At 42.0% G+C, this 26,958-nt stretch overlaps 1 protein-coding gene across 6 annotated transcripts in view; it reads left to right on the top strand.

The window, feature by feature from the left end:
• Window positions 1-26,958, top strand: part of LOC139008897 (NXPE family member 3-like) — a 78,988-nt gene that overhangs the window by 50,401 nt on the left and 1,629 nt on the right. For 5 of the 6 annotated variants that reach the window (XM_070412651.1, XM_070412650.1, XM_070412652.1 and 2 more), the window contains exons 5-7: window positions 46-258; window positions 17,068-19,676; window positions 20,306-20,414. In XM_070412651.1, coding sequence (XP_070268752.1) covers window positions 46-258; window positions 17,068-17,600 — 746 coding nt within the window. In that variant the 3' untranslated portion in view covers window positions 17,601-19,676; window positions 20,306-20,414. The remainder of the gene's footprint in view (window positions 1-45; window positions 259-17,067; window positions 19,677-20,305; window positions 20,415-26,958) is intronic. The other variant, XM_070412655.1, reaches the window with a different exon arrangement.

The following is a 26,958-nucleotide window of genomic DNA, read 5'->3' as shown; positions in this document are numbered from 1 at the left end:
ATAATAATAAATGTTAGTTGTGTTCTGGTTTTTCCTTTTCTATAGCCCTACCCTCTCGACCCCCGTGCAGTCCTGGGCTCCCTACCGCAAAGCCCTCTGGCTTCTACCACGGGCATGTGTGGCACTCGCTGTCCTGCTCCAGCCGCTCCTTTCCCACTGTTAACAGCATCCTGGGCTGCCTGGCTGGTCACGTCGTCCACATGATAGGGGACTCCACGCTTCGGCAGTGGTGGGAGTATCTGCGTGACACCGTGCCCTGTGAGTGGCCGTGAGGGGAGAGGGTAGGACCCCTGGTAAAGTGTGGGTGAGAATATATAGGGTTCTCCTATTACCTAAAACCCAAGTGACTTCTGTGGAATGTATGTTGTTTCCTCAGCCTCTCCCAAGTTAAATTAACACAATCCCAAATCTTCCATGTGCACCGTTTCTCTGAATAGTCAAGATGAATGGAGAACAGAAAATTGTCACAGGATGTGTGAATAACCTCCCATTTAGAAAAGAAAAACAAACACAGCATCTCTATCAGTTATTTTAAATAAAATTATATCCAAGCAGCCAGTACCTAATACGAAGTTACTACAAGTCTCAAAGATATCTGAGGAGTGGGAAGGTAGAACCGAAAAGCTAGCCTGAATGACAGCTGGACTGGGCCCACTATTCAGTGGTCATATTGTCTGTGAGCTCAATTGTAAAGTTAGCAACAGACTAGTTGTGGCTCCTGCTTACCATGTTTTTTGAGGACAGTCCACCTAAGCATATTATCTCTGATCTCAGGTAGTTCAGATGCATTCTTGTCTTCCTAGAAGTTTAGACATTTTTAAAAAGTTTAGAAATTTGCCATATTGTCATCCTCAGTCACTAGAACTAATTTGAGGTTCTTTATTTTAAACATTGAGGTGTAATTGACAAGTCACAAATAGAATATATTTAAAGTGTACAATTTAATAAGTTATAACATATATGTACACCTGGAAAACAACCTCCACAAAAAAGATAATTAATATATCCACGTGGCAGAAAACTTTTCTGGTGGCCCTTGCTAATCCTTGCCTTCTACCTTCCTCTTCCCCAGGCAACCACACATCTGCTGTCTGACTTTTCAGCTTAATTTGCATTTGCTAGAACTTTATTTAAGTAGAGCCATACAATGTGTACCCTTTTTTGTGTGTGGCTCCTTTCATACAACATAATTAATTTTGAGATTGATCCACATTTCTGAGTGTGGCAATAGTTTGTTCCTTATTTAGTGCTATGAAGTATTCCATTATATGCATATACCATTATTTGTTTATCCATTCATCTGTTAATGGACTTTTGGGTTGTTTCCAATTTTTAGCTATTACAAGTAAAAGTGGCTATGAATATTTGAGCACAAGTCTTTATTATTATTATTATTTCAGAGAGGGAGAGGGAGAGGGAGAGAGATAGAAATGCCAATGATGAGAGAGACTCATCGATTGGATGCATCCTGCACGCCCCCTACAGGGGATCAAGCCCACAACCCAGGCATGTGCCCTTGACTGGAATCGAACCCCGGACCCTTCAGCCTGCAGGCCGTCGTCGCTCTTTCCACTGAGCCAAACCAGCAAAGGCTGTGCACAAGTCTCTATATGGGGATAAGCTTTCATTTCTCTTGAGTAAATAATACCTTAATGCAGTGGTTCTCAACCTTCCTAATGCTACGACCCTTTAATACAGTTCCTCATGTTGTGGTGACCCCCAATTTCATTGTTACAAATTGAACATAATTAAAGCATAGTGATTAATCACAAAAACAATATGTAATTACATATGTGTTTTCCGATGGTCTTAGGTGACCCCTGTGAAAGGCTCCTTCGACCCCCAAAGGTTGAGAACCGCAGCCTTAATGTGAAATGGCTAGATCAGATGGCAGGTGAATACATATGATTAACTTGTTAAGAAACTGCCAAACCATTCTCCAAACTAACTGTATCATTTTATATTCCCACCATCACTGGATAGGACTTCTAGTTCCTATATATTCTCACCCACACTTGGGAATGTCAATCTTTTACATTTTAGCTTTACTAATAGGTATTAGTGTTCATAATGGCCCATTGAAGCATTTTGTACAATGGCTGCTTTTAACATCCTTATCAGATAATTCCAACATCTGAGTAATCTTGTTGGCATGATTGTCTTTTCTCATTCAACTTGTGATTGCCGTGGTTCTTGGGATGATATGTAATTTTCTATTGTTTCCCGGACAGTTGGGTATTCTGGTGTGAGACTGTGGGTCTTTGTTCTTTTTAACAAGCACTCACCTATTTGGGTGTAGCGCGCAGGCCCAGGTGGAGTGTATGCTCAGCTCGCTTTGGGGCTCTGTTGCTACCACCCCAGGGAAAATGGAGAACCAGCTCCACCTTGTTGCCACTGGGTGAAGGCGTCATTTCAGCTCCACAACAAGGACAGGCGGGTACAGTGCCAACTAGCATTTCTTCACTCCACCTTTTTCTGCCATGCTGCTGCCAGGTGGCAATGGAAACTCAGATCCCTCTTGGAGTCAATTTTATTTTAATCAATGTATACGTTACTTTGAATTCTTTTTTTTTTCCTATTTCTATTGCATAATCTATGACTTTTATTATCTGTAAGTATAGATTTTTCATTGCATTCTAAAGACAAATTACTTTCTGACTAAAATGAGATACTACATGCCCACAGCAAATTCCCCTCATGTTCCACAATATAGCACAAACACTCCACGCACCAGCAAGCGCAGAAACACCATCCTTGGCCAAAAGGCAGAGCCAGTCTCCCTCCAGCCCCCGGCCACAGATTACCCAGCCATCAGTCCGTACATCATCCTGCTCTATGTGTGCTTCTATTTAAAGACATCCCAGTTAATATATATTGTTTATTAACATTGAATTCATCGCCAATAGCAATAGAGGTCATTCCTTAAGGAAGCTTATCTAACAGATACATTATCTCCATAAGGCATAGCTAGTGCTTTGGCACTAAGGCTGTGGGCTATTTTAAACAGCAGGGGCCACAGAGACAAATGGGCACTGTTCTCATTCCTCACGGGGATCTGAAGAAAAGAAGGAACATGGGGGAAAGGCAGAAAGCAGCAGCTCCTCCGACTCCAGCAGTAGCGAGAAGATGCCAGCAGCTCCAGCTCATCCTCCTCGGGGGACACCTCTGACTCAGACTCCAACTGAGCTTTGTTCATTCCTAGGTGGCGGGACAGAGTACTTCCTAACAGAAGTCTTTGGCATCTATGTACATTGAAGGGCTCTTCTCCTTGACCCTTTTTATTGCTTTACTTCTTCCTTCCGTTCCCCTCCTCCTCCTCAATACAGAGTAGGACGGGCTGGGAAGCGGGGAATTGGGACAGAACTCTCAATATCAGGTCCACACACCTGGGAAGAGAGGTTCCTGCCGGGAGAAGAAATATATCTGAGCTTTTTTGGGTCCCCCTACACCAGTGATGGAGAATCTTTTGAGCTCGGCGTGCCAGCATTTTGAAAAACCCTAACTTAACCCTGGTGCCGTGTCATATATAGAATTTTTTGATCTTTGCAACCGTAGTAAAACAAAGACTTATATTTTGATATTTATTTGATTTTCGAGAGCAATTCCAGGAAGTCCTGCGGAGTTGGTGCCTCCACATTCTGGAAGGTGTTCTGGACTCTGCCAAACAGGATTAAGTTTTTCATCTCCAGGTCGATGAACCCCAAGTGGTTCTCATCGAACAGGATGAAGACTCCAGGGAAGCGCCCGGGGCAGGCGAAGGGATCTAAGGTACCAATGTAAACGCCATAGAAACACATCCTGCAGGTTCGGGGGTAGTTGTGGAGTCTTGAGCGCACGCCCACAGGCAGAACAAACGGAACAGGCTGCTCCTCCGAAGCTGCAGCCCCGGACTCCCCCACGCTGGGCTGGGCAGGGCTCTGCCAGCCATGGCCCTGGCTTTCCTCAGTCCCGTCTTCTTGCTGCTGCTGCCGCTCCCGGATCACCTGCTCGTCAATCTCCTGGACCACGCGGGAGAGCTCGTGGAAGTTGCGGAAGAACTCGCCATCTGGCAGCTGGATGCGGCGCATGAGGTGGATCTCTAACCTCCCGATGGAGTCTCCCGTGATCTTGGTGACCCTGGCATACTTCCCATGGAAGCTGAGCATGGCAATCACAGGGCCGAAGCCATCGTATTTGCCGTGGAAGAGGCCTGGCTTGATGAGGTCGTCCGGGTGGCTCGGCGGGAGGTAGACGCGGCGGTAGGTCAGGCAGCGGTAGGGCTGTCTGTCCTCCTGCGACAGCATCACGCGGCGGTATGGGGCCAGGCAGTCATAAGGCCGTCTGTCCTTCTCCAACAGCACCAGAACCCGTTCTCCCCCAAGCCGCGTTGGTGAATCCTTTTGGTGGTCTCTCTTGATCCACTGGATGCTGAACCTGTCCTTCTGAATCTGCATGTGGCGGCGGTAGTAAAAGCTATAGATGTTGTCCATGTACTCCACCGTGGCTGATTTCCTCTCCGTCAGGCGAATTCTAAACGAAGGCTCGAATTGCACTGGGCCATACACATGGGTGTTCTTGGAAGGCCGGCACGTCCAACCAGTAATGCCTAAGCCGCCCACCACTACATTCAGCAGTCTTCCATAGCTATCATCCAGCTGCCACAATCCCAAAATGTTTCTGTATGGGAACAGCTTCGCATAGACTTCTCGATAAGACATACCGATCTCCAGGTTCTGCAAGTTTTCACGAACACCAAACTCCTCCCGGCAGCGCCGTCTCCAGATGTTGTTGGTGTGCAGGATGTGGTGGAATTTGGTGCAGGCCTGGGCCAGGCTGGCCAGGTCGGTGCCGGGGAGAGAGGCGAAGATCTCCACCAGCAACTCCACCGGCAGGTCCTGCAGCGAGCAGTGCGGGGGCGGCATGGGGCTCGCGATTCCTCCACTCCCCGCACAGCACCCCGCTGCCGTGCCCACCTTGAGGTGCTTTTCTGCCGGGGCCGGCTTGCCCTCAGCCGCTGCGGTCTCAGCTGGGCCCTGGGACTCCTGACAACACCGACATTCCCGAGAAGAGCTCACGCCGCAGAGGCAAGCGCACTCCTCCACGCTCCGTGCTTAACAGCCACTACAGAGCCGGGTTTTAAACTGGCTGGGTCCGCCCTAGAGTCCAGCCACGCCCCCCAGGGCCTAGCCACGCCCCCTCAGAGAGGAGCCAATCGTAGGACTTTAAACCCATACCCATTAAGAGTTGCCTCCCTTTCCCAGTGCCCCTCCCTGTCCTCCCACCCTAGCCTCAGGCAGTCATTAATCTGCTTTCTGTAGGGAGATACCTCCAGGGATATGGCTATGGGGGGGGGGGGGGACATTTCACAGAAATGCAGTAAAAAAAACACACACACAACTGTGGTACATCTACACAGTGGAATACTACTCGGCGGTAAAAAAGAAGGAACTCTTGCCATTTGCAACAGCATGGATGGAACTGGAGAGCATTATGCTAAGTTAAATTAGCCAGTCAGAGGAAGATGAATACCACATATTCTCACTCATTTGTGGAATATAGAGAACAACATAGACTGATGACAGATCCAAAGAAAGAGAAACAGCGATCAGACTATCAATCCCCAGAGGGAAAGTAGGGGAGGGTGGGGGTAAGGGGAAGAGATCGATCAAAGGTCTTGTATGCATGCATATAAGTCAAACCAATGGACATGGACAACAGGGGGATGAGAACATGAGGGGAGTGGTTGGAGGTTAATGGGGGGATGAGGACACATTTGTAATACCTTAACCAATAAAGAAATTAAAGATAAAAAAATAAAATAAAAAACATTCATGAGAATGTTTAAAAATCGGACCCCTCGTACATTGCTGGTGGACATGTAAAAATAGCGGGGCCACGTTGGAAAACGAGAGTCACCAGATGGCCCAGAAGTTCCACTTGTAGGTACATACCCACAAGAAATGGAAACGTGTTCACACAAAAAACTTGTACACAATGTTCATAGCGGCGTTATTCATAAGAGCCTCAAACCAGAAACAACCGAAATACTCCTCAACTGGTGAATGGGTAAACAAAATGTGGTATACCCATGCAGTAGAATATAGCATACATAAAACTTTAAAATGTTATGCTAAGTGAAAAAAGCCAGTCACAACTAAGAAGTCTTTAAAGAGAAACACACACAAAACAAGATGACGCACCAACTGATGGATGGGCAAGCCATGACCAGAGGCTGGAAGGAGACCAGCTCTGCCCCCCGGCCAACAATGCTCTAGCACTTGGCAGTACGCAGAGTGCCTCTGCCATACCACAGGACAATGAAGGGGACTTGCCACAAGCATGCAACATCTGTCATTTTAGTCAGAAGGTAATTTGTAAATTGAAGGTTATTTGTATAATAGAAAGTAGGCATGAGGGTATTTTCTCTAAATCCCATACTCACCAGAGTCTCCTATGAGTGGTCCCACCTCTGGAAGTTCTGTGGATATCAGGGTCAGGAGGAACACTCTGTGCTCAACTGGCAGCTCCAACCTCAGTCAGTCTACCCTGGAGAAGAAGCGAAGTGTTGAATTCTTTATATCAAAGACCTAATTAGATATTTTATAAATGGAAATATTCTTTAAAAATCCTCAGTTGATGGAATAAACAGCAGAACGAATACCACAGTAGAACAAATTAGTAAGCTAAAAAATTATCCCAGAATTCAGGTCCTCTCCCTCATCACTATAGTATTATTTAGAATTTTCTTTCACCTGTTATTGTTAGTAATTCTTTATATTCACTTTGCCTGTTCAAACGAATGTGTGATTTTTTTTCTTTCTCCTGGTTGGACCCTAACTGATACACCAGGAATTCCTAATAAATCAATTTTTATATTCCTCTTATTTTGCCATAATAAAAAAGCCCTAGAATTTCAGTGGCTTGACACAATACAAGTTTATTTTGAACGCACCTAAAGTCCATTGTTTGAGGGCAGCCTTCCACACCGCTATCCTCAAAGCTGGGACTCTGGGACCCAGGGTCCTTTCATCCTGTGTCTCCACTGTCCCTAGGGCCTCCCAGAAGGCACTGCTGGATCCTCTGCACCCAAGCCAGTGGTGAGGAGAGAGAGAAAAAGAGGAAGAGGGGAAGGGAGAGGGAAAGTGAGAATGGAGGATTGTATAGGGTGTTTTATGTCCAGGCATGGAAGTGGTATTTACTGCTCTAGCTAGCCTCCCCTTCCCATCTTTCCAAAGTATTTATTTTAGTCATATCGGTGAACGGTGTTTATGTTTTTATAATTATGTAAATATTTTTCTCTTCATAGCCAAACTAATATTATGATTTAGTTTCTTGTGTGGTAATTTGTTTTCCTGTCTCTTTTTCTCCTTTCCTGCCTTCCTTGTTTTTCATCAATAAATATTTATTGAGCACCTATGATATCCAGTTTACTATTATGTTCCTAGAACAGTGTTCTAGGTTCTAGGAACATAATAGTAAACAAGAACAAAAATATCCAGAACAAAAATATCAAGATTCCTGTTTTGTTGTGCATAAACTGGTGGAAAGACTCAGACACTGTGACACAATAAATATACAGTCGTTTCAGATATTAAAAGGCTTGTGAGAGCCGAAACTGGTTTGGCTCAGTCGATAGAGCGTCGGCCTGCGGACTGAAAGGTCCCAGGTTCGATTCCGGTCAAGGGCATGTACCTGAGTTGCAGGCACATCCCCGGTGGGGGATGTGCAGGAGGCGGCTGATCGATGTTTCTCTCTCATCGATGTTTCTAACTCTGTCTCTCTCCCTTCCTCTCTGTGGAAAATCAATAAAATACATATTTTTTTAAAAAAAGGCTTGTGAGAAAAAGTAATGTGAAGGTTAAAGATGGTGAAGAGGAGGAAGCGAGATTAAATGGTCAGGGAAAATGCTTTTGAGGCAGTTTCATTTGAACTGCGTCCAGAATGATAAGGAGCCAGATATGTGATGATCTTGATAGAACCCTCTGCCTCTTTTGCAACTACACCTGTGTCCCTGAACACACCTGGAGCAAAACTGTCCCGTCATGCTGTTTTCATTGATCAATGCATGACCACGAATGTCTAGGAGGTACTGATGCTGCACAATAATCACAGTAGTTCTCAAAATGTGGCCCCAGACTGGCTGCATTGGCAGCACCTGGGAGCTTGTGAGAACTGGAGTCTCTGGCCCCATCCCAGATTTCCTGAATCGGAAATTCCGGGGAAGAACTCAGTCTGTTTCAACCAGCCTCCAGGTGATTCTGCTGGGCTCCAAGGTCTGGAGCCTCTGCCCTAGGTCCACTGAACCACTCTCCTCAGTGAGATTTCAGTTTCTTCATCCTCACACTCAGCTGCTAACCTTGTATATTTTCTTGAACAAAACAAAGCAATCGGAAGTGAAATTCCAGACTCCCACCACATCTCCTCTCCTACCGGCATCGGTACTAGTATCCTCTGTTTTCCTACATGTTTTTGAAAGTGAATTCTCCATGTTCCTATCCTTGTACTTCAATTCTAGATCTATTCAAGGACATCTGCCTACTAATTTCCCCTCTCCCTCCTACATCACCTTCCCCAACAGCATTATTTCCATCACATTCCCATCAGCATATACATGTTACTTTTTACTTTAATATTCTAAGTATTTGAGTCGATTACAGACATCTTGACATTCTACTGCCAAATATTCCAATGTCTTTTAAAAACAGAATCTTTCTAAACATTACCCAAATAAGATTATCACAATTTAAAAAATGGATAATACTTTCTGAAATCTAATATCCAGTTTATAATCAAATTTCCTCCATTGTCCTTCAAATTCTATACAATAGTTTTTTCAAAGCCAAGATCCATTCCAGGATGTGGTTGTTTTGTCCCTTAATTTCTTTATATCTAGGCTAGTCCTTCTTTTCTTCACTTTCCTTTATGGAAAAGTCAGGGCCAGCTGCCCTGTCAAATGTTCCACCTTCTGGATATTTTTGATTGCTTCATTATGGTGACATTTAGTTTGTCCTCTATTTCTTGCATTTCCTATAAACTAGAATTGAAAGTTCAAGGCTGGATAGATTGAACTTAAGCACGTACATAAATGATGTAAATTCTGTTTGCATAGGATCTGATTGTTTATCATTAGTGATGAGAAGAATGACCACTGGATAAGGGGATTAGGGCTGATCCCTCCACAGTGCAGTATAAGTGTTACCAAAGGGTGGTTTTCTAACTCTTATTGTTCTTTGTATACATATTGGCTGGTCTTTTATTTATTTATTTTTAAATATATTTTATTGATTTTTTTACAGAGAGGAAGAGAGAGGGATAAAGAGTTAGAAACATCGATGAGAGAAACATCCATCAGCTGCCTCCTGCACACCCCTTACTGGGGATGTGCCCACAACCAAGGCACACACCCTTGACCAGAATCGAACCTGGGACCCTTCAGTCTGCAGGCCGACGCTCCATTCACTGAGCCAAAACGGTCAGGGCTGGTCTTTTATTTTTTTTTAAATGCTTTCTCTCATTGACTGGAGCTAATAGGCTAGTTTGAAAGATAGCTTCTCCCCAAAAGGCAAGAAAACATTAAACTATCTTTAATTACCAATTTACAAAGAAGAGAGCTGGTTTAAAATGGTGACAAATGACTATTTTTTGAGAATCATTATAGATACATGGATTTTTATAAATTTGGTTTGTAATTGGCCAATATTTTACTATAAAATCATTATTTTCTCTAAATACTTTCTTTCATCATTTTCTCTAATATTCAAATTTTCACAATCTCTACCAAGATGGCTCCTATGCCCTTTTTGATATACCTCCAACATTAGAAAATTTCCTTGATTTCTGGAATGAGGTATTCCAAGTTCGCTATGTACTATTCTGCCCAGACTTGGAATTTGTTGATTCTTTAAGGATTCATGGTAAATGAAAAGTTAATATCTGGGTACTGTAAGTATTCATTATTATTGGGGTAACATTGTTTCTAGGCCATTTAACATTCAGAAGAAGATGTAGATATATGATTGATAGAGGATAGATAGCTACACTAAAAATCATGAATTCATATTGATATTTCAAATTTATTATTTTTTAATATATTTTATTGATTTTAGAAAGAAAAGAAGAGGAAGAGAGAGAGATAGAAACATCAATGATGAGAGGAATAATTGATTGGCTGCCCCCTACATGTTCCCTACTAGGAATCAAACCTGCAACCCAGGCAGGTGTCCTGACTAGAATCGAACAATGACCTCCTGGTTCATAGGTCGACGCTCAACCACTGACCCACACTGGCAGGGCTATGCCTTTGGTTTTTTATAGTTTTGTCAACTTATTAGGCACTTCTAAACAATATTTATGAATTTTGCCTGATTTTCAACTTCATATAAAAGAAAAGGTATGGCCGAAACCGGTTTGGCTCAGTGGGTAGAGCGTCGGCCTGCAGACTGGAAGGTCCCAGGTTCGATTCCAGTCAAGGGCATCCCCAGTAGGAGATGTGCAGGAGGCGGCTGATCGATGTTTCTCTCTCATCGATGTTTCTGACTCTCTATCTCTCTCTTCCTCTCTGTAAAAAATCAATAAAATATATTTTAAAAAAAGAAAAAAAAAAGAAAAGGTATGCTGTAAATCCTGTTATCACTGGTTTCATTTGCTTAATATTATGTATTTAAGATTCACCCATATACTTTCATGTAATTATAGTTCATTCATTTTCACTGTTATATGGTATTTCATTGTATGTTCACCTCATATGCACTACACTTTTACATTCTATTGTTGATGGGACTATCATGAAAAATGCTGCTATAAATATTTTTTGTGCGAGTAACTACAGTCCACATGAGCATGTGTTTCTGTAGGATGTCACCTCGCAGTGGTTTTGCTAATCAGAGAGTAGGTGTGTTTGGAGACTTTTTGGATTCTGCCAATCTTTAAAAAGTGGTTTTACTGGTTTACTCTTTCACAGGCGGTTCTTGTTGTTCCACATTCTTGCCAGCATTTGATAGGATCAAATGTTAGCATTTGGAAAAAATTATGTATGTGAAGCAGAGGCTCCTGTGGTTTTCATTTGAATTTCTCTGATTAGGGATGAGAGAACACCTTTTCTATTTTTTAAAGCTTTGGGTATTTGGATATATGATTGGCTCGGCACCACTGACGGAGACCTTCATCCTTTCCCCACAGCTGTGCAGTGCATCTTCATCATAAATTGGGTGTCCATATGTCCCTGTGGGGGCTCTCAATTCTGTTTAAGGAATCCATTTGTCTATACCAGTACCAATACCACCCAGTCTTCAATACTATAGTGTGGTAATAATTTTGGACATCTGGTAGACAAAACCTACATTTTTGTTGTTTTTTAAAGAGTCTTGGCGCCTTTTTCCCCCCTTTGTGCTTCTATATGGATCTTTTAATCAACTTGTGGAATTGCAAAACAAAAATTCTGTTGGGGTTTTCATTGTGATTATATTGAATCTGTAGTTCAATTTGGTTTCTGCTGAGATATTTAAAAATGATATATCCTTTCTACTAATACTATTTTAGTTATTAATTCTAATATATTGGCATTGTGACCAGAGAACATTTTTTTTTAAATTTTAAATATTTTGAGATTTGATGAGACTCACTTTGTGGCTCAGTAAACAATCAGTTTTGTAAATGTTACACATATGTAATCTGCAATTGATAGCTTTATTGTCTAAACAGGGCCGGTTTTAAAATCATGTCATTCACGCCCTGACCGGTTTGGCTCAGTGGATGGAGCTTCGGCCTGCGGACTCAAGGGTCCCAGGTTCGGCTCTGGTCAAGGGCATGTACCTTGGTTGCAGGCACATCCCCAGTAGGAGGTGTGCAGGAAGCAGCTGATCGATGTTTCTCTCTCATCGATGTTTCTGGCTCTCTGTCCCTCTCCCTTCCTTTCTGTAGAGAATCAATAAAATATATTTTTTTAAAAAAATAGCCGAAACCGGTTTGGCTCAGTGGATAGAGCGTCAGCCTGCGGACTGAAAGGTCCCGGGTTCGATTCCGGTCAAGGGCATGTACCTGGGTTGCGGGCACATCCCCAGTGGGGAGTGTGCAGGAGGCAGCTGATCGATGTTTCTCTCTCATCGATGTTTCTAGCTCTCTATCTCTCTCCCTTCCTCTCTGTCAAAAATCAATAAAATATATTTAAAAAAATAAATAAATAAATAAATAAATAAAATCATGTCATTCAAATCTTTACATCATTATTAATCATTTGTCTACTTATTTTACCAATTACTGAGAGACAGATATTAAAAACCTTCCAGAATGATTGTGAATTTGTTTTCCCATGTAGTTTATTTTGAAATTTGCTATATTTACTTAATGCCATATTATTAGATGTATAGCTATTTAGAATCATTACAAATTCCTGGCAAACTGAACTTTTTATCATGAGGAAGAAACCTTTCTTATTTCTAAAAATGATGTTTCCTTAAGGTCTGTATCAACTTTCCTTGGTTACTGTATGCATTGTTTATCATTTTGTACTAGATTTGGTTTGAATCAGAATTCAAACAAGGTGCACACACTGTAGTTGGTTAAGTTGCTTACATTTCTCTTAATGATTACAGAGCTATCCAAATTATCTGTTACATATCAGGTGAGTTGTAATAGTTTGCAATTTTTAATAAATTGGTTAGTTTCATCTAAGATGTCAAATTTATGTGTGTAAAGTTGTTTGTTGTATTTCCTTATTATACTTTTGATATTTGTAGTGATAGCCTCTATTTCATTCCTGGCATTGGTAATTTTGTCTTCTCTTACTTTTTAAAAAAATTTCTTTATTGATTTCAGAGAGGAAGGGAGAGGGAGAGAGAGATAGAAACATCAAGGATAAGAGAGAATCATTGGTTGGCTGCCTCCTGCACGCCCCCTACTGGGGATCGAGCCCACAACCTGGGCATGTGCCCTTGGCTGCAATCAAACCTGGGACCCTTCGCTCCACAGGACAATGCTCTATCCACCGAGCCAAGCCGGCTAGGGCTCTTCTCTTACTTTTCATTTAATTTCTTATATCTTCAATCAAGTGTGATTAGATAAGGATTTATTTATTTATTTATTTATTTATTTTACCAAATTCTACTTTGGCTTTGTTGGGATCTTTGAAACAATAGGTTGATGCCCTTCATTTCATCTTTAAATATTTCTGGGAAATTCTCAGCCACTCTTAAATATTACCTCTTCCTTTTTATCCCCCTTCTCTCTGGGATTCCAATTAAATTATGTTTTACTTTTGTCATTCTGTTCTCTGTGTCATCTCTCCTGTGCTTTTCATATTTCCCCTCTTTACTTATTCTGGGCTTTTCTTCCCAATCTGTGTATCAATTCTACTACTTTTCCCTTCAGTTGTGTCAAATCTGCTATTAAATCTAATCATTGATTCTAAATTTTAGTTACTGTATTTTTTACTTCCATAATTTTTAGATGACTCTTTTTAAAATCTCCAATATCTCTTTTTTAGTTTCTGGTTTATTACTGAGATTTTAAAATTAGACTTTTATTTCCTTGAACATAGTAAGGATACTTGCTTTTTACAATCTGTAACTGATAATTACAGTATCTGGAGGTCCCATAGGCTCCTCCCCTACCCCCCATTTTCTCTTGTCCCTGCTGTGTTTTGTTTTGCCTCATCATATGTTTTGTGATATTTGATGGTTTTTCTGGATGTTTATTTGACAAAATACTTTTATGTATAACGTAAGACCTAAGGCAATGTTATCTTATTCTGAAAAAGAGTTTTCTGGCCGATAGCTAAGAGTGCTTACAGTTCAGGAATAAGGTTTGAAGTTTTGTGGGCCATCCAAATAATCCTTGGAAGTACAATAGACATCCACACCCCTAGTATAGTTCTTCAGTTTCTAGCCCGGTACATGGAGTGTTACACTAGGTTCTCTCCCTTGGTGAATATTAAGTTCCAATCCTCATTGCTCCAGCCTATGAAGCCATCAAAAATACATATCTGGCCCTGACCAGTTTGGCTCAGTGGATAGAGCATCGGCCTGCGGACTGAAGGGTACCAGGTTCGATTCCGGTCAAGGGCATGTACCTTGGTTGCGGGCACATCCCCAGTAGGGGGAGTGCAGGAGGCGGCTGATTGATGTTTCTCTCTTATTAATGTTTCTAACTCTCTATCCCTCTCCCTTCCTCTCAATAAAAATATATTTTAAAAAATACATATCTGCCTTTCAGTGAACTTCTATGGATGGATAAATGATCCAAGTCAGTTTTTTAAAATATTTTTTTTATTGATTTCAGAAAGGAAGAGAGAGGGAAAGAGAGATGGAAACATCAATGTTGAGAGTAAATCATTGACCGGCTGCCTCCTGCACCCACCTGGCTCGATGTGCCCTTGACCACAATCGAACCTGGGACCCTTCAGTCCACAGGCGATGCTCTATCCACTGAGCCAAACCAACTAGGGCTCCAAGTGAGTTATTAGAGTCTCAGCCAAAAGCAGAAAGTATTTCACTAAAGTTTTTCTCCTTGAGTGCCAAAGGACTTTGATCCATGTTCACACCAACTCTTTCTTTCTAAACAGGAGAAAATAAAAGTTTAATAATTGTGCAAGGGGAATTCACATAGGCATGACAAATTCGTGACATGACAATCTCCAAAGACAGCACACCACCAACTCTTGAGAATGGCAAAAGCAGAGCTTCATATCTCTGCTATCTTTACTCACAAATAACCACAGTCCAGAATCAGTCCTAATCTATCTCTTTAATCTCCTATGCTTTCCTTCTTCTCTCATGATAATTTTTAAAACTTTTTTCATTATTTTTTTCAGTTGTTTTCATCAGGGTATGATGGGTATCACGATGCATCATTAGCAAAAGGGAACACATAGCATAGCATATTCTGCACCTTTCCCCCCTCTTGGTATATCTAGGATATATCCCTTTATCAGTACATTCTGTTTTATTGCTGTATAAGACTCATTGTATGAACGTTCCTTATTTCTAGAAACCTGGTCCTTTTCAAATTTTTGCTATTATAACCAATGCCACTATGAATAAACTCATCATACGGTGTTTGTTATTTGTTGAAGAAGTTCTATAGGATAGACTCCTAGTAGTTGTATGTGTCAAATAGTAAATACAAAGTAAATTATTTGATATTGCCAAAAGTCCCCATCTTATATGCCCAACAACAATGAACAAATTAACCTCATAGCTTCAACAGCCCATGTTGTTTGGTTTGGATTTTTGTCTTAATTGAATAAATGAGAAATATAACCCAGTCAAGTAGAAGCATTTTATTATATTGACTTTCCTATCACTACTTGTAATTGTTTTCCTCTTATTTTTCTGGTCTTTCCTTCTCAATCTCCTCCTCCTCTACCCATTATCTAAATAATAAAATTTTTTGAAGTTATTCTTGGACCCTCTTCTTCCTTGTTATAATCTTCTTAAATGATTTTGTCCATTCCTATGGCTCTAATGCCATATGTAATTATAATGAATTACAAATTTACCTTTCTGGTCCATACCTCTCTTCTGAACTCCAAATACCAAGTTGATATCTCCATGTTAATGCTCTCAAGCGTACAAAAATTCAATATAGCACTAACTTTTGGATCACTGTCCTCCTTCTCCAGTCACTAAAATATAATTCAGACTTCCTAAAGCATAGTAAGTATCATTATCTCCCAATTGCTAAAACCAGAAATTAGTATCCAATTAATTTTCTAATCCTGTCTACATAAAAAAAATATATGTTTCAATGATTCAAGATGAATAAGTTCTAGAGAGCTAATGTACAACACCCTCTGCCTCTATCATTACTTCTCTCCATCGTGGCCTGTTAAAAAGTCCTTTAAACTGGGCTTCCCATTTCACTTCTTAGTACCCCTGCCTCCATCCCAGGTTTTCACAAAGGAGCAAGCGTGAGCTTTTTAAAATGTAAGTTGCATCATGCTACTCACCTTCAATGGACTCTAATTTTCCTTGATACAAAAATAAAAATCATTGACATGATGGTAAGGGACTATATGACCAGACTGCACCTATATCTCTAACCTCACCTCGTGCCATACATTCTGCTCCAGGAGCACCATCCTTCTTTAAGTTCCTCAAAATCTCCATCCTCCCTTCTACACAGGAAATCTCTCTCTCTCTCTTCCTCTCTCTCTCTCTCTCTCTCGACAGTAAGCTTCATGAGGGCAAGGACATTGGTCTCTTTTTCACATTGTATACAAAGGTGCCAGAACAGTGCCAATTTGTACTTGTAAAGATTCGTGTAGCCAAGAGTTATTAAGAGCCTGAGCTAAAAGTTGGATGCAAGAGTTAGACATAGGAAACCTTAAAAATGAATAATAAATAGGATTTGATGAGTTATTTGACTTCAGATTGAGACACAGAGAGGTATCAGCTGTGACTAAAGGCCTCCCCATGGAAAGCTAAGGAAAAAAGAATCAAACATTAGAAAGTCACCAACAACAATAGCTGACAGGTGTGGGGCAGTAGGGGGAGGTTCAGGATGTGGAGAGAGATTTGTGCAGAAATGGTAGATTTATTTGCCAAGGCAATGTACAAAGGTCAGGGCCATGGCGGATCATTAGAGAGAAAATATTGATTGGGAAATTGGAAGTGTGGAATCGAAGCTCAGCAAGCCATTAGCTCTTAGTCAAAAACTGGAGAGGTGGAAATGAATGAATTTCCTAAGTTATAGATAGTAAGGAAGAGTGGATGATAATGACAGAATTTTAGGGAATGCCTCATGTACACAGTGCAAGGGAAATATGAAGCAAATAGTTGAGCAAAGAGTGACCAGAAGGGCGGGGGAATGAGGTGATGTAGTGTTACAGAAGGCAAGCAAAGGTTTGTAAAAGAGGTCACCCAGCAGAGGGAAGTCAAATACCGTAGAGAAGTAAAAGCACACTGCAGAGGTGTTTGGATGGACGGTAATGAGATCCTTGGCAACCTTGAAACTTGGGGGCAGGGGTGCACTAGATTTTAGAGACAGAATGCTTATGTCCTGGGAAGTGGGGACTAATATTTTCATTTGTACAAGAGGATGGTACACAATCCCATATTAACCCTTAAACGTCCTCTCTTGTCCTCCCTACAGCCCTGAAGCCGGTGGATCTACACGTCACGTATCAGACAGGGCCCCTGATGGCCGTAGAGACCACTCGGAACATAGTGCTGCACTGGCGGGCCCACGGCTGGCCCCTGCGCTCCCTCCGAACACCAGTGGCCTCCCTGCACTCCGTGGTCCGGGAGCTGGGAGGCCTGGCTGGGGGCCCCCACACCGTGGTGGTGCTGGGGCTGGGCGCACACTTCACCACCTTCCCTCCATCCGTCTTTGCACAGCGACTGGCAGGGATCCGGGCAGCTGTGGCTGCGCTGCTGGCCCGGGAGCCCCACACTCTAGTGGTCATCAAACTGGCCAACACTGGCTACAAGTCCGTGTATGGCAGTGACTGGTTCACCCTGCAGGTGAACCGGCTCCTCCGAGCTGCCTTTGCTGACCTCCGTGTGGCCTTTGTGGATGCCTGGGAAATGACCTCCAGCCTGGCCCTGCCTGACAGCATCCACCCAGGGCGGCTCATTGTCCAAAACGAGGTGGACTCCCTCCTCTCCTTCATCTGCCCCACCTGAGCGCTGCTGTGGATTCTGGGGCGTTGTGAATGGAAGCCATAGGAATTGTGAAGAGGATCAGAGCGACAAGGGGACTCCGAACTAACAATGATCCAGAGAAGAGTGGCTACCCCAATGTTTAATTACTGTTAGCCCTAGGAGACAATCCTTGTGTACATTAATGAAAGATTTTACATAAATGAAATATTTTACATACCTTCTTTTAAGCTCACTTCGGGGGACATTTTTACTGGTGTGACTGCAGATTGCGCAGTCGTAAGTAATAATACAGAAATCTCTCATGCACTTTACTCCGTTTCTCCCAATGGCAACATCTTACAACACTATACAGTGCAGCACGGTATCCTGCCCAGGATATTAACATTGACACAATCCCCAATCTCACAGACATGTCCCTAGTTTTACGGTACTCATGTGTATGTTTTTAGTTTTTTGAAAGTTTGTCATTTGTGTGGGTTTGTGTCTAATTCATTAGCTTCTGTTTTGTAGCCTTACAAAGGAGACTGGACACGGTCATGGGTTTATACGAAGTGGCAAATCTAACAGGAGAGCCCTGGATAAACTAGAGTCTCAATGGACTCTACCCTCAGGCTAAAGAGAATACAAAAATAGGACCTCACACCCTTTCACATCTCAATCCAGTTTTCCTTTAATCAACCAAAGGTAAACTATTCTCACCAAGGTAAGTAAGAACCTCTTGGAGGTAAATCCCATGAACAATTTTCAATTCTTACCTTTTGATTTTTTTCCCCCTGCATCATGGGCCACTCCTTCCTTGCTGAAACCATCTCTTCTCTTGGCTTCATAATATCAGATCCTTTGATTCAGACATGAGTAACTTGAAAAATGAGGTCCACCAGAATCCATTTTGCTGGTGAGGGTTGTCACAGAGGCACCTACTTTTATTTTTTCTCTTTTAAAAAAATATATTTTTATTGATTTCAGAGAGGAAGGGAGAGGGAAAGAGAGATGGAAACATCAATGATAAGAGAGAATCATTGAATGGCTGCCTCCTGCACGCATCTTACTGGGGATCAAGCCCAAAACCTGGGCATATGCCCTTGACAGGAATCGAACTTGGGACACTTCAGTCCGCAGGCCAACGCTCTATCCACTGAGCAAAACCGGCTAGAACAGCACCTAATTTTCACTAGTGGTGGTGGTTGCAAGAGCAGGCTCCTGGCATAGAAAGGGCATCCTTGGTACAGTGTAAACCATAGCAGGAATTTCTCCTGCTGCTCAGTTGGACATCAGTGGTGCTGGTGGCATAGAGTACAGTTCCTGGAAGCTTAGCATTCGGGCCTGCTTCTCCAGTCTCCCAGCAGTATGTGGGCTACTCAAGATCCTTTTATTAATTATACCCCTTACTCTTTAATCAGCCAGAATTGGCTTCCATTTCTTGAAAGAACGTGGATTAATCAGAGTGTGTGATTATGTGCCTGATAATTGCAGGTTCATATGTTAGATGCTATAATAGAAGTGAGCTATGAGAATGTACAAGACAGACATGTAACTCAGCCTTTGTGGTCTAGGGAAGAATTCCACAAAGATACCTGAGTCGAGTTAGAGAAGATTGTGGATTATTTAGGCACTGAGTCTCAGAAGGGCACTCCAGGCTGAGAAACAGTTATGCTCAAAACTACACAATATTTTCAAGTTGGGAATGGGCTGAGGCAAGAGGTCAGATAGCAGAGTTGAACAAGAAGATCCCTGAGGACTTTATATACCATGCTCAAAGTTGTTCCCTGGACTAGTAGCAGGGCTAGAGCCCAGGCCTTTCCATGTATACTCTGGGACAAGGTAGATGCCGGAAGTCACCTGAATATGGTTTTATTTATTTATGTTTTAATGTATTTTTATTAATTTCAGAGAGAAAGGGAGAGGGAGAGAAAGAGATAGAAACATCAATGATGAGAGAGAATCATGGATCAGCTGCCTCCTGGAGGACCCCTACTGGGGATCGAGCCCACAACCAGGGCATGTGCCCTTGACTGGAATCAAACCTGGGACCTTTCAGTCCGCAGGCCGACGCTCTACCCACCGAGCCAAACCAGCTAGGGCTGGATATGGTTTGAGGTGAGTACTTATTTTGTATTGGCACCCAGCCTTGCCTGAACACTCAGGGGAGAGTTAGCTGAAAGTGACCATAGCCTGTCATGGAACCTGCTGACCTGAAAAGAAACCAGCATGCCTGATCCTTACCTTGCAATCTCCTGAGCCTCACTCCCTCCCCTTAGCTCTTGCAACTCTGATCCTACTCAGCCGAACTCCCATTCCCCTCAGGGCCCTTGTTATCTCAAGTTCTCCCCAAAACAACGCATCTCCCGTCCCTGTGTCTTCTACCGTGTAGTTAACAGGGAGTTAACAAAGTTGTGTCTTACTTTCCTGGGAAAGAAAACGTTTTGTATCCTTTAGCTTTGACCTTGCTGCTAGAAAACTTAAGGCTAAATTTACTGCTCACAAGGTAAGTGGGAAGAGGAAGTTAATATTCTTCGTCTGGGGGTTTGGACCAAACTGTTCTACAGTCATTAAGCTCCTCTTGCCTACAGCCTTATTCCCACATTTCTTCTTTGCTGTTGTGATCTCTGCCTCTAAGTGTATTCTGCTAAGAAGTGTGGTTCTCTCTTTCTTACTGCAGCTGCCCTTTTTCTACATTTGACCTTATTCTGGGCACTTGAGTGGCCACATCATCCATGTGTTTGCAGGTGCCATCAGCAGGATGTTACCCTGTGAATTGCTATGAAGAGAAGAATCAAGACTTTATAGAGGAATGAGAGAAAGAACAGGAAGTGTTGAGAAGTATCCTGCAATGAGGTAAGAAGGCTTAGATTTCAGAAAGAAAATGAGAGCAAAATAGGACCAAAGGGTGGATGCAGGTTTAGGGAATAGGGCATTTAGTATAATTATCAAGCAACCAGTATTGATTAAAATCACAGTCTGGCCCTAGCCGGCTTGGCTCAGTGGATAAAGTGTCGACCTGCAGACTGAAGGGCTACAGGTTTGATTCCAGTCAAGGGCATATGCCTGGGTTGTGGGCTTGAACCCTAGTAGGGGACGTGCAGGAGGCAGCCCATCAATGATTCTCTCTCATCATTGATATTTCTATCTCTCTCCCTCTCTCTTCCTCTCTGAAATCAATTAAAATATCTTTAAAAAAAGAAAGAACACAGTATCCTACCCCTATGTAAAAAACAACAAAACTTTAAAAATAAAATAAAAATAAAATCACAATCTGGGCAAATTACTGTTTTTAATGTGTGGAATACAAATAAGGGCACGAGATATGGGGTCTGGCTTTGAGAAAGAGATGTGTGCAGGGCTTAACAAATAGAATGTTGAGTATGAGACAGCATCTGAGTGATCAGGAAGGCAGGAGACTCAGGCAGTTATAAAAAAAAATATTGGATAGGACTTCAAGGAGGAGAAAGTGGTCAACAGTTTAAATACTGCTGAGAACTTGAGAAATATAATGAAGAAAGAGACCTCAGAGATGACAACTAGCACAGGAAATCTTGGAGGAGAACTGGGAGTAGATTCGTGGTTGGGAGGGGATGAAATGAATATTTTATTTTGAGAATATTTGGAGTATCTCTAGGACAGGATATTGGATGTCCACCTTCCAAAAGTCAGTAACCAGTGTCCAAATGGGCAGATCCAGGAATGAGGGCTAAGGTACCTTGGATCACAGTGCTGTAGCAATAGGCCCAACACTGACCCTGTGGTTCTGTAGCCCAATTCATGCTTTCCCTGAATGTTCATTTTCATTCATGTACTGGGCCAAAGGAGAGAGGGAGGTGACAGTGGGCAGTGGCAGGGGCCCCAGCCACTATGGTGCCCACTCCCTTTTTGCCTCAATGGACCACTGCCTGATACAAGGTAATCATAGATGGCCCTGAATACATTGTTGGTTGGGGAATCATGTACACTGATTGCCACCCAAATTCCAAAAGTAAGTTCAAGTGTATCTACAGTAGTAACTTATTCACCCATCAGCTGAACAAACTTCCCTGCGGAGGCTTTGCTGGCATCCCTTTGGGATTTGAGTTATGATGTCACTCTACGTGATGCATCATTTACGATTAGGTTGATTCTTCTTCTTGGTCTTCTCTAGCTGAATGTGTCTGCTTAGGTCCCAAAGCTGTGTTGGAGAGTATATGAATCCTGTAACCTAGCCCCAGGAGTGAAAAGGATCAACTGAGTGGTAGGATGTCTGGATTTCTAAGGAAGAGTGGTCTGGATTCCTGGGTTTTCCATCAGCCACAAGAAGTAAGTGCTGAAGAGGAAATAAACTCCCTAAGTGATAGCGAGGAATAAAAGCGTAGGCAGCAGCTGCTTTATGAAGTCAGAGAGGTGATCGCTGTCTCTGCCCTAAGTTAAGTTCTCTTATTGTTATTTGCCTTTGGTTTAAGATGTTGAATAAACATGATGTGGTATTCATGCCGGAAGCAGATGCCTAAGAGTGTAGGATGACTGGGTTTATTAGAGCTGTGTTGGTGGCTTTTATTTTTATTATTAAAATATATTTTTTCTTGATTTCAGAGAGGAAGGGAGAGGGAGAGAGAGATAGAAACATCAATGATGAGAGAGAATCCTTGTCCTGCATGCCCCACACTGGAGATCAAGCTCACAGCCCGGGCATGTGACCTGACCAGGAATCAAACTTTGACTTCCTGGTTCATAGGTCCACACTCAACCAACGCCGGCCAGGCTGTTGGTGGCTTTTAGATTTTAAGGATGTCTGTACAACATTATAGATACAAGGAGGTAAGGGTGGAATTTCTAGGTGCTTAATAGAGGTGAGAGGGGTGAGAAGGTAGGTAGAATTGGAGGCTAAGATCCCACCAACAGTGTTTCAAGAAAAGAAATAGTCCTGCCTGCAATTCCCAGTAGGGGGCGTGCAGGAGGCAGCTGATCAATGATTCTCTCCCATCATTGATGTTTCTCTCTCTCCCTCTCCCTTCCTTTCTGAAATCAATAAAAAAATATATTTTTTTTTAAAAAGAAGAAATAACATGGAGTGTATCTGGAGTTTGCTAATAGCAGTTGGGGGATGGAATCTCTTTCATACATTTATTCCTGCCTTCCATCCTCATTTGGGTGGAACTTAAACATGTCACCAGCCACCAAGTTTGCCCAGGTGGCCTGTGTTGCTACTATACTGTATTCCTGAGTTGTTACTGCTTCGCATTTTTATGGTGCCTCATAATTTTTTAAAAAATACATTGTATTGATTTGGAGAGAGAGAGAGAGAGAGAGAGAGAGAGAGAAAGGGAGAGGGAGAAAGACATTGATTGGCTGCCTTCTACACGCCCCCTACCGGGGATCGAGCCTGCAACCTGGGCATGTGCCCTGACTGGGAATTGAACCAACAATCTCTTGGTGCATGGGACAAGATTCAACCAACTGAGCCACACTGGCCAGGGTGGGGGGCCTCATAATTTTAATTACACTTGCATATCTTACTCAATTTCTGCACGGATGCTATTGGAGACAATATTAAGGAAAAGTACAATGATACTGGTGACACCACTCATTTGCTATACTGTCCCCTAGCCCAGGGCTCTTTGCAGCTCTAGAGTAGAGAACAGGCAGAAGTTAATGCAGAAGGTCAAGAGCAGTTTCAGTTTATCCTCAGCTTGATAGTGTTGATGTTCTTTGTGAACGGTGACGCTGAGATGAATTTAGAGAAGCAGAGGGCTACCGCTAGTCAGGCAAGTAGCAAAGCCCCCAAAGCTCTCATGGCTTTTATTTGGGGAGTACAGCAAATAACAATGGAGTACAGCAAGTGACAATGATTAACAGGTATGCTTATGAGATCATCTGAGCTAAGTTATACATTAAACTATTAACTTCCTATGTTATACAAAGACCTTTTCCAACTGCAGCAGTGCACCCTCCCTTAAACTTTCCATGCCCTCATGGACTATTTATCACCTCAAGGGAAGTTCTGCCTCTGAACAATAAGTCTTGCTTGCAAGACTTTGTTCTGACGTGGCCCGCTTGCAGGCCCCCGCCTTTTCTTGGCAGAATGTCCTCTTCTAGTTAGCTTCGTTCCGCTTGACCAGCTACAGATAGTCCCCCAAACTCACCGGCCAGGTTGTCACTGAGTCAAGTGGCAGTAGCTCTTTGCCACTCCCAGGGTTCATGCTGGACAGTGGAAAGCCTGCTTCTCAAGCTCCAGGCCAGGTTCCCAGGGAATACATACACCTCTCTCTGACTGTAGACAACCTGAAAAAGCCCCCAAGCCTTTGTGCCCCATATAAGTAGTCCTCTGGGCCCTCCCTGGGATTTGCTCCTGGGCCACCTGGTCCTTCTTCAGGCTTGTTGTATTTAAACATGTCACCAGCCACCAAAGCATACCTAGGAGTATGCCTGTCTTTGCCCCCACGTAACCCTGCCCTTCTCTGAGGTCCAGCCTCAAAGGAGGAGGAAGATCATTTCTCCATAAAAGTACACTTTTAGTTTGGGAGAGGCTGGCTGTGGTAAACACAGTCCCTTCTTCTCAGTGAGATGTCCACCGAGACCAGATGCTCTTGATTGTACTCCTTTGTCTATTTACATTTTTTTTGCAATGATCACGTATAAATTAGGACTCGTTTCTTCCAACTTATTTCACATTTCTCATTTATTATACTTTATTTCTCTTTCCCTGCTTTCCAATGAATGAACCAATTTTTTCTGATGATTTGCACATTTTACATTCTATTTCAGTCTTTTTTTAATTTATTTTTTTATTGTTGACAGTTTTACAGGTTTCCCCCACTTCCTCCACTCTGCCCTCTCCACCCAGCGCCCACCCCACCCCAGGCCTTTGCCACACTATTGTCTGTGTCCATGGGCTGTACATATATGCATATATGTTTTTTGGTTAATCTCTTCCCATCCCTCCAATCTGCTCCCCTCTGAGATCTGTCAGTCTGTTCCTTGCATTCTTGCCTCTGGACCTATTTTTTTTTATATATATTTTATTGATTTTTTACAGAGAGGAAGGGAGAGAGAGATAGAGAGTTAGAACCATCGATGAGGGAGAAACATCGATCAGCTGCCTCCTGCACATCTCCTACTGGGGATGTGCCCGCAACCCAGGTACATGCCCTTGACCGGAATCGAACCTGGGACCTTTCAGTCCGCAGGCTGACGCTCTATCCACTGAGCCAAACCGGTTTCGGCTGGACCTATTTTGTTTGTCAGTTTATTTTGTTATTGTGTTCCACATGTAAGTGAGGTCATGTGATATTTGTCTTTCTCTGACTGGCTTATTTTGCTTAGCATAATAATATCCAGGTCCATCTATGGAAGAGACCCTTCTTTTTATAGCAGCATAGTATTCTATATGTAAATGTACTACAGCTTTTTTATCCACTAATCTACTTATAGGCACTTGGGCTGTTTCCAGATCTTAGCTATTGTAAATAACACTGCTCTCTCTGAACATAGGGATGCATACATTATTTCTGATTAGTGTTTCAGGGTTCCTAGGTATATTCCCAGAAGTGGAGTCACTGGGTCAAAAGGCATTCCATTTTTAATTTTTTGAGAAAACTCCATACTGTTTCCACAGTGGCTGCCCCAGTCTGCATTTCTACCAGCAGTGTAGTAGGGTTCCCTTTTCTCTACATCTTCGCCAGCACTTGCTCTTTGTTGATTTATTGATGGTAGCCATTCTAGCATGAGTGAAATGTCATTTAATTTGCATCTCTCTGATGATTAGTGACTTTGAGCATTCTTTCATATGTCTATTGGCCATCTGTGTATCCTCTTTGGAGAAGTGTCTATTCAGGTTCTTTGCCCATTTTTTATTGGATTGTTTATCTTCATGGTGTTGACTTGTATACGTTCTTTATATATTTTGGAAATTAACCTCTTATCAGATGTATCATTGGCAAATATGTTCTTCCATACAGTGGGTCACTTTTCATTTTGTTGATGATTTCTTTTGCTGTGCAGAAGCTTTTTAGTTCAATGTAGTCCCATTTGTTTATTTTTTTCCCCTCTGTTTCTCTTGTCCTAGGTGATGTATTGGTGAAAATACTGCTGTGTGAGATTTTACTGCTTATGTTTTCTTCTAGGATTTTTATGATTTTTGCAACTTACATTTAAGTCTTTTATCCATTTTGAGTTTATTCTTGTGTATGGTGTAAGTTGGTGGTCTAGTTTATTTTTTTCTTTTCTTTTCTTTCTTTCTTTTTTTTTTTTTTGCATGTACCTATCCAATTTTCCTAACACCATTTGTTGAAGAGACTGTCTTTACTCAATTGTGTTCTCTTGCCTCCTTTGTCAAATATTAATTGACCATAATGGCATGGGTTGATTCCTGGGTCTTTATTCTGTATAACTGATCTATATGCCTGTTCTTGTGCCAGTACTGGGCTGGGTTTTTTGTTTCTTGGTGTGGGTTTGTTGTTGTTGTTGTTGTTAATCTTCACCCAAGGATATTTTTCCCATTGATTTTTTTTTTTTCAAGAGAGAAGGGTAGAGACAGAGAGAGAGAGAGAAACATTGATGTGAGAGAGGCACATCTATTGGTTGCCTTCACACAGGCCCCAACCCCAACCAGGGATCAAGCCTGCAACCAAGGTATGCACCCCTGACCAGAATCAAACCCGAGATCCTTCAGGCCATAGGCCAACACTCTAACCACTAAGCCAAACAGGCTAGGACCAAGCTGTTTTTATTACAATGGCTTTGTAGTATATTTTGATATCTGATATTGCAATCCTTCCAACTTTGTTCTTCTTTTTCAAGATTGCTGAGGCTATTCAGGGCCTTTTTTGGTTCCATGCAAATTTTTGAAATATTTATTCTGTGAAATATGGCATTGGTATTTTAATGGAGTCTATAGATAGCTTTGAGTAGTATGGGCATTTTAATGATGTTAATTCTTCCAATCATGAACACAGTATATGATTACACTTGTTTGTATCTTCCTCTATTTCTTTTTTCAATATCCTATAGTTTTTTGAGTACAGGTCTTTTACCTCCTTGGTTAAGTTTATTCCTAGATATCTTATTTTTTTATTGCAATAGTAAATGAGATAATTTTTTTTAGTTTCTCTTTATGAGAGTTCATTATTGCTGTATAAAAACACCATCAATTTCTGGATATAAATTTATATCCTATTACCTTGCCAAATTCATTTATTAAATCTAATAGTTTTTGGTGGAGTCTGTAGGGTTTTATATGTATAATATCATGTCATCTGTGAAAAATGACAGTTTTACTTACTCCTTTCCAATTTGGATGCCTTTTATTTTTTCTTCTTGTCTGATTGCTGTGGCTAGGACTTCCAGTACTATGCTGAATAAGAGTGGTAAAAGTGAACATCTCTGTCTTGTTCCTGATCTTAAGGGAAATGCT

This window comes from Myotis yumanensis, unplaced genomic scaffold (genome assembly GCF_028538775.1).
Source record: "Myotis yumanensis isolate MYYU_CA2020_CCGP unplaced genomic scaffold, mMyoYum1.0.hap1 SCAF_4, whole genome shotgun sequence".
Lineage (NCBI taxonomy): Eukaryota > Metazoa > Chordata > Mammalia > Chiroptera > Vespertilionidae > Myotis > Myotis yumanensis.
The sequence above is the reverse complement of the archived record's forward strand: the minus strand, read 5'-3'. Positions and strand labels throughout refer to the sequence as shown.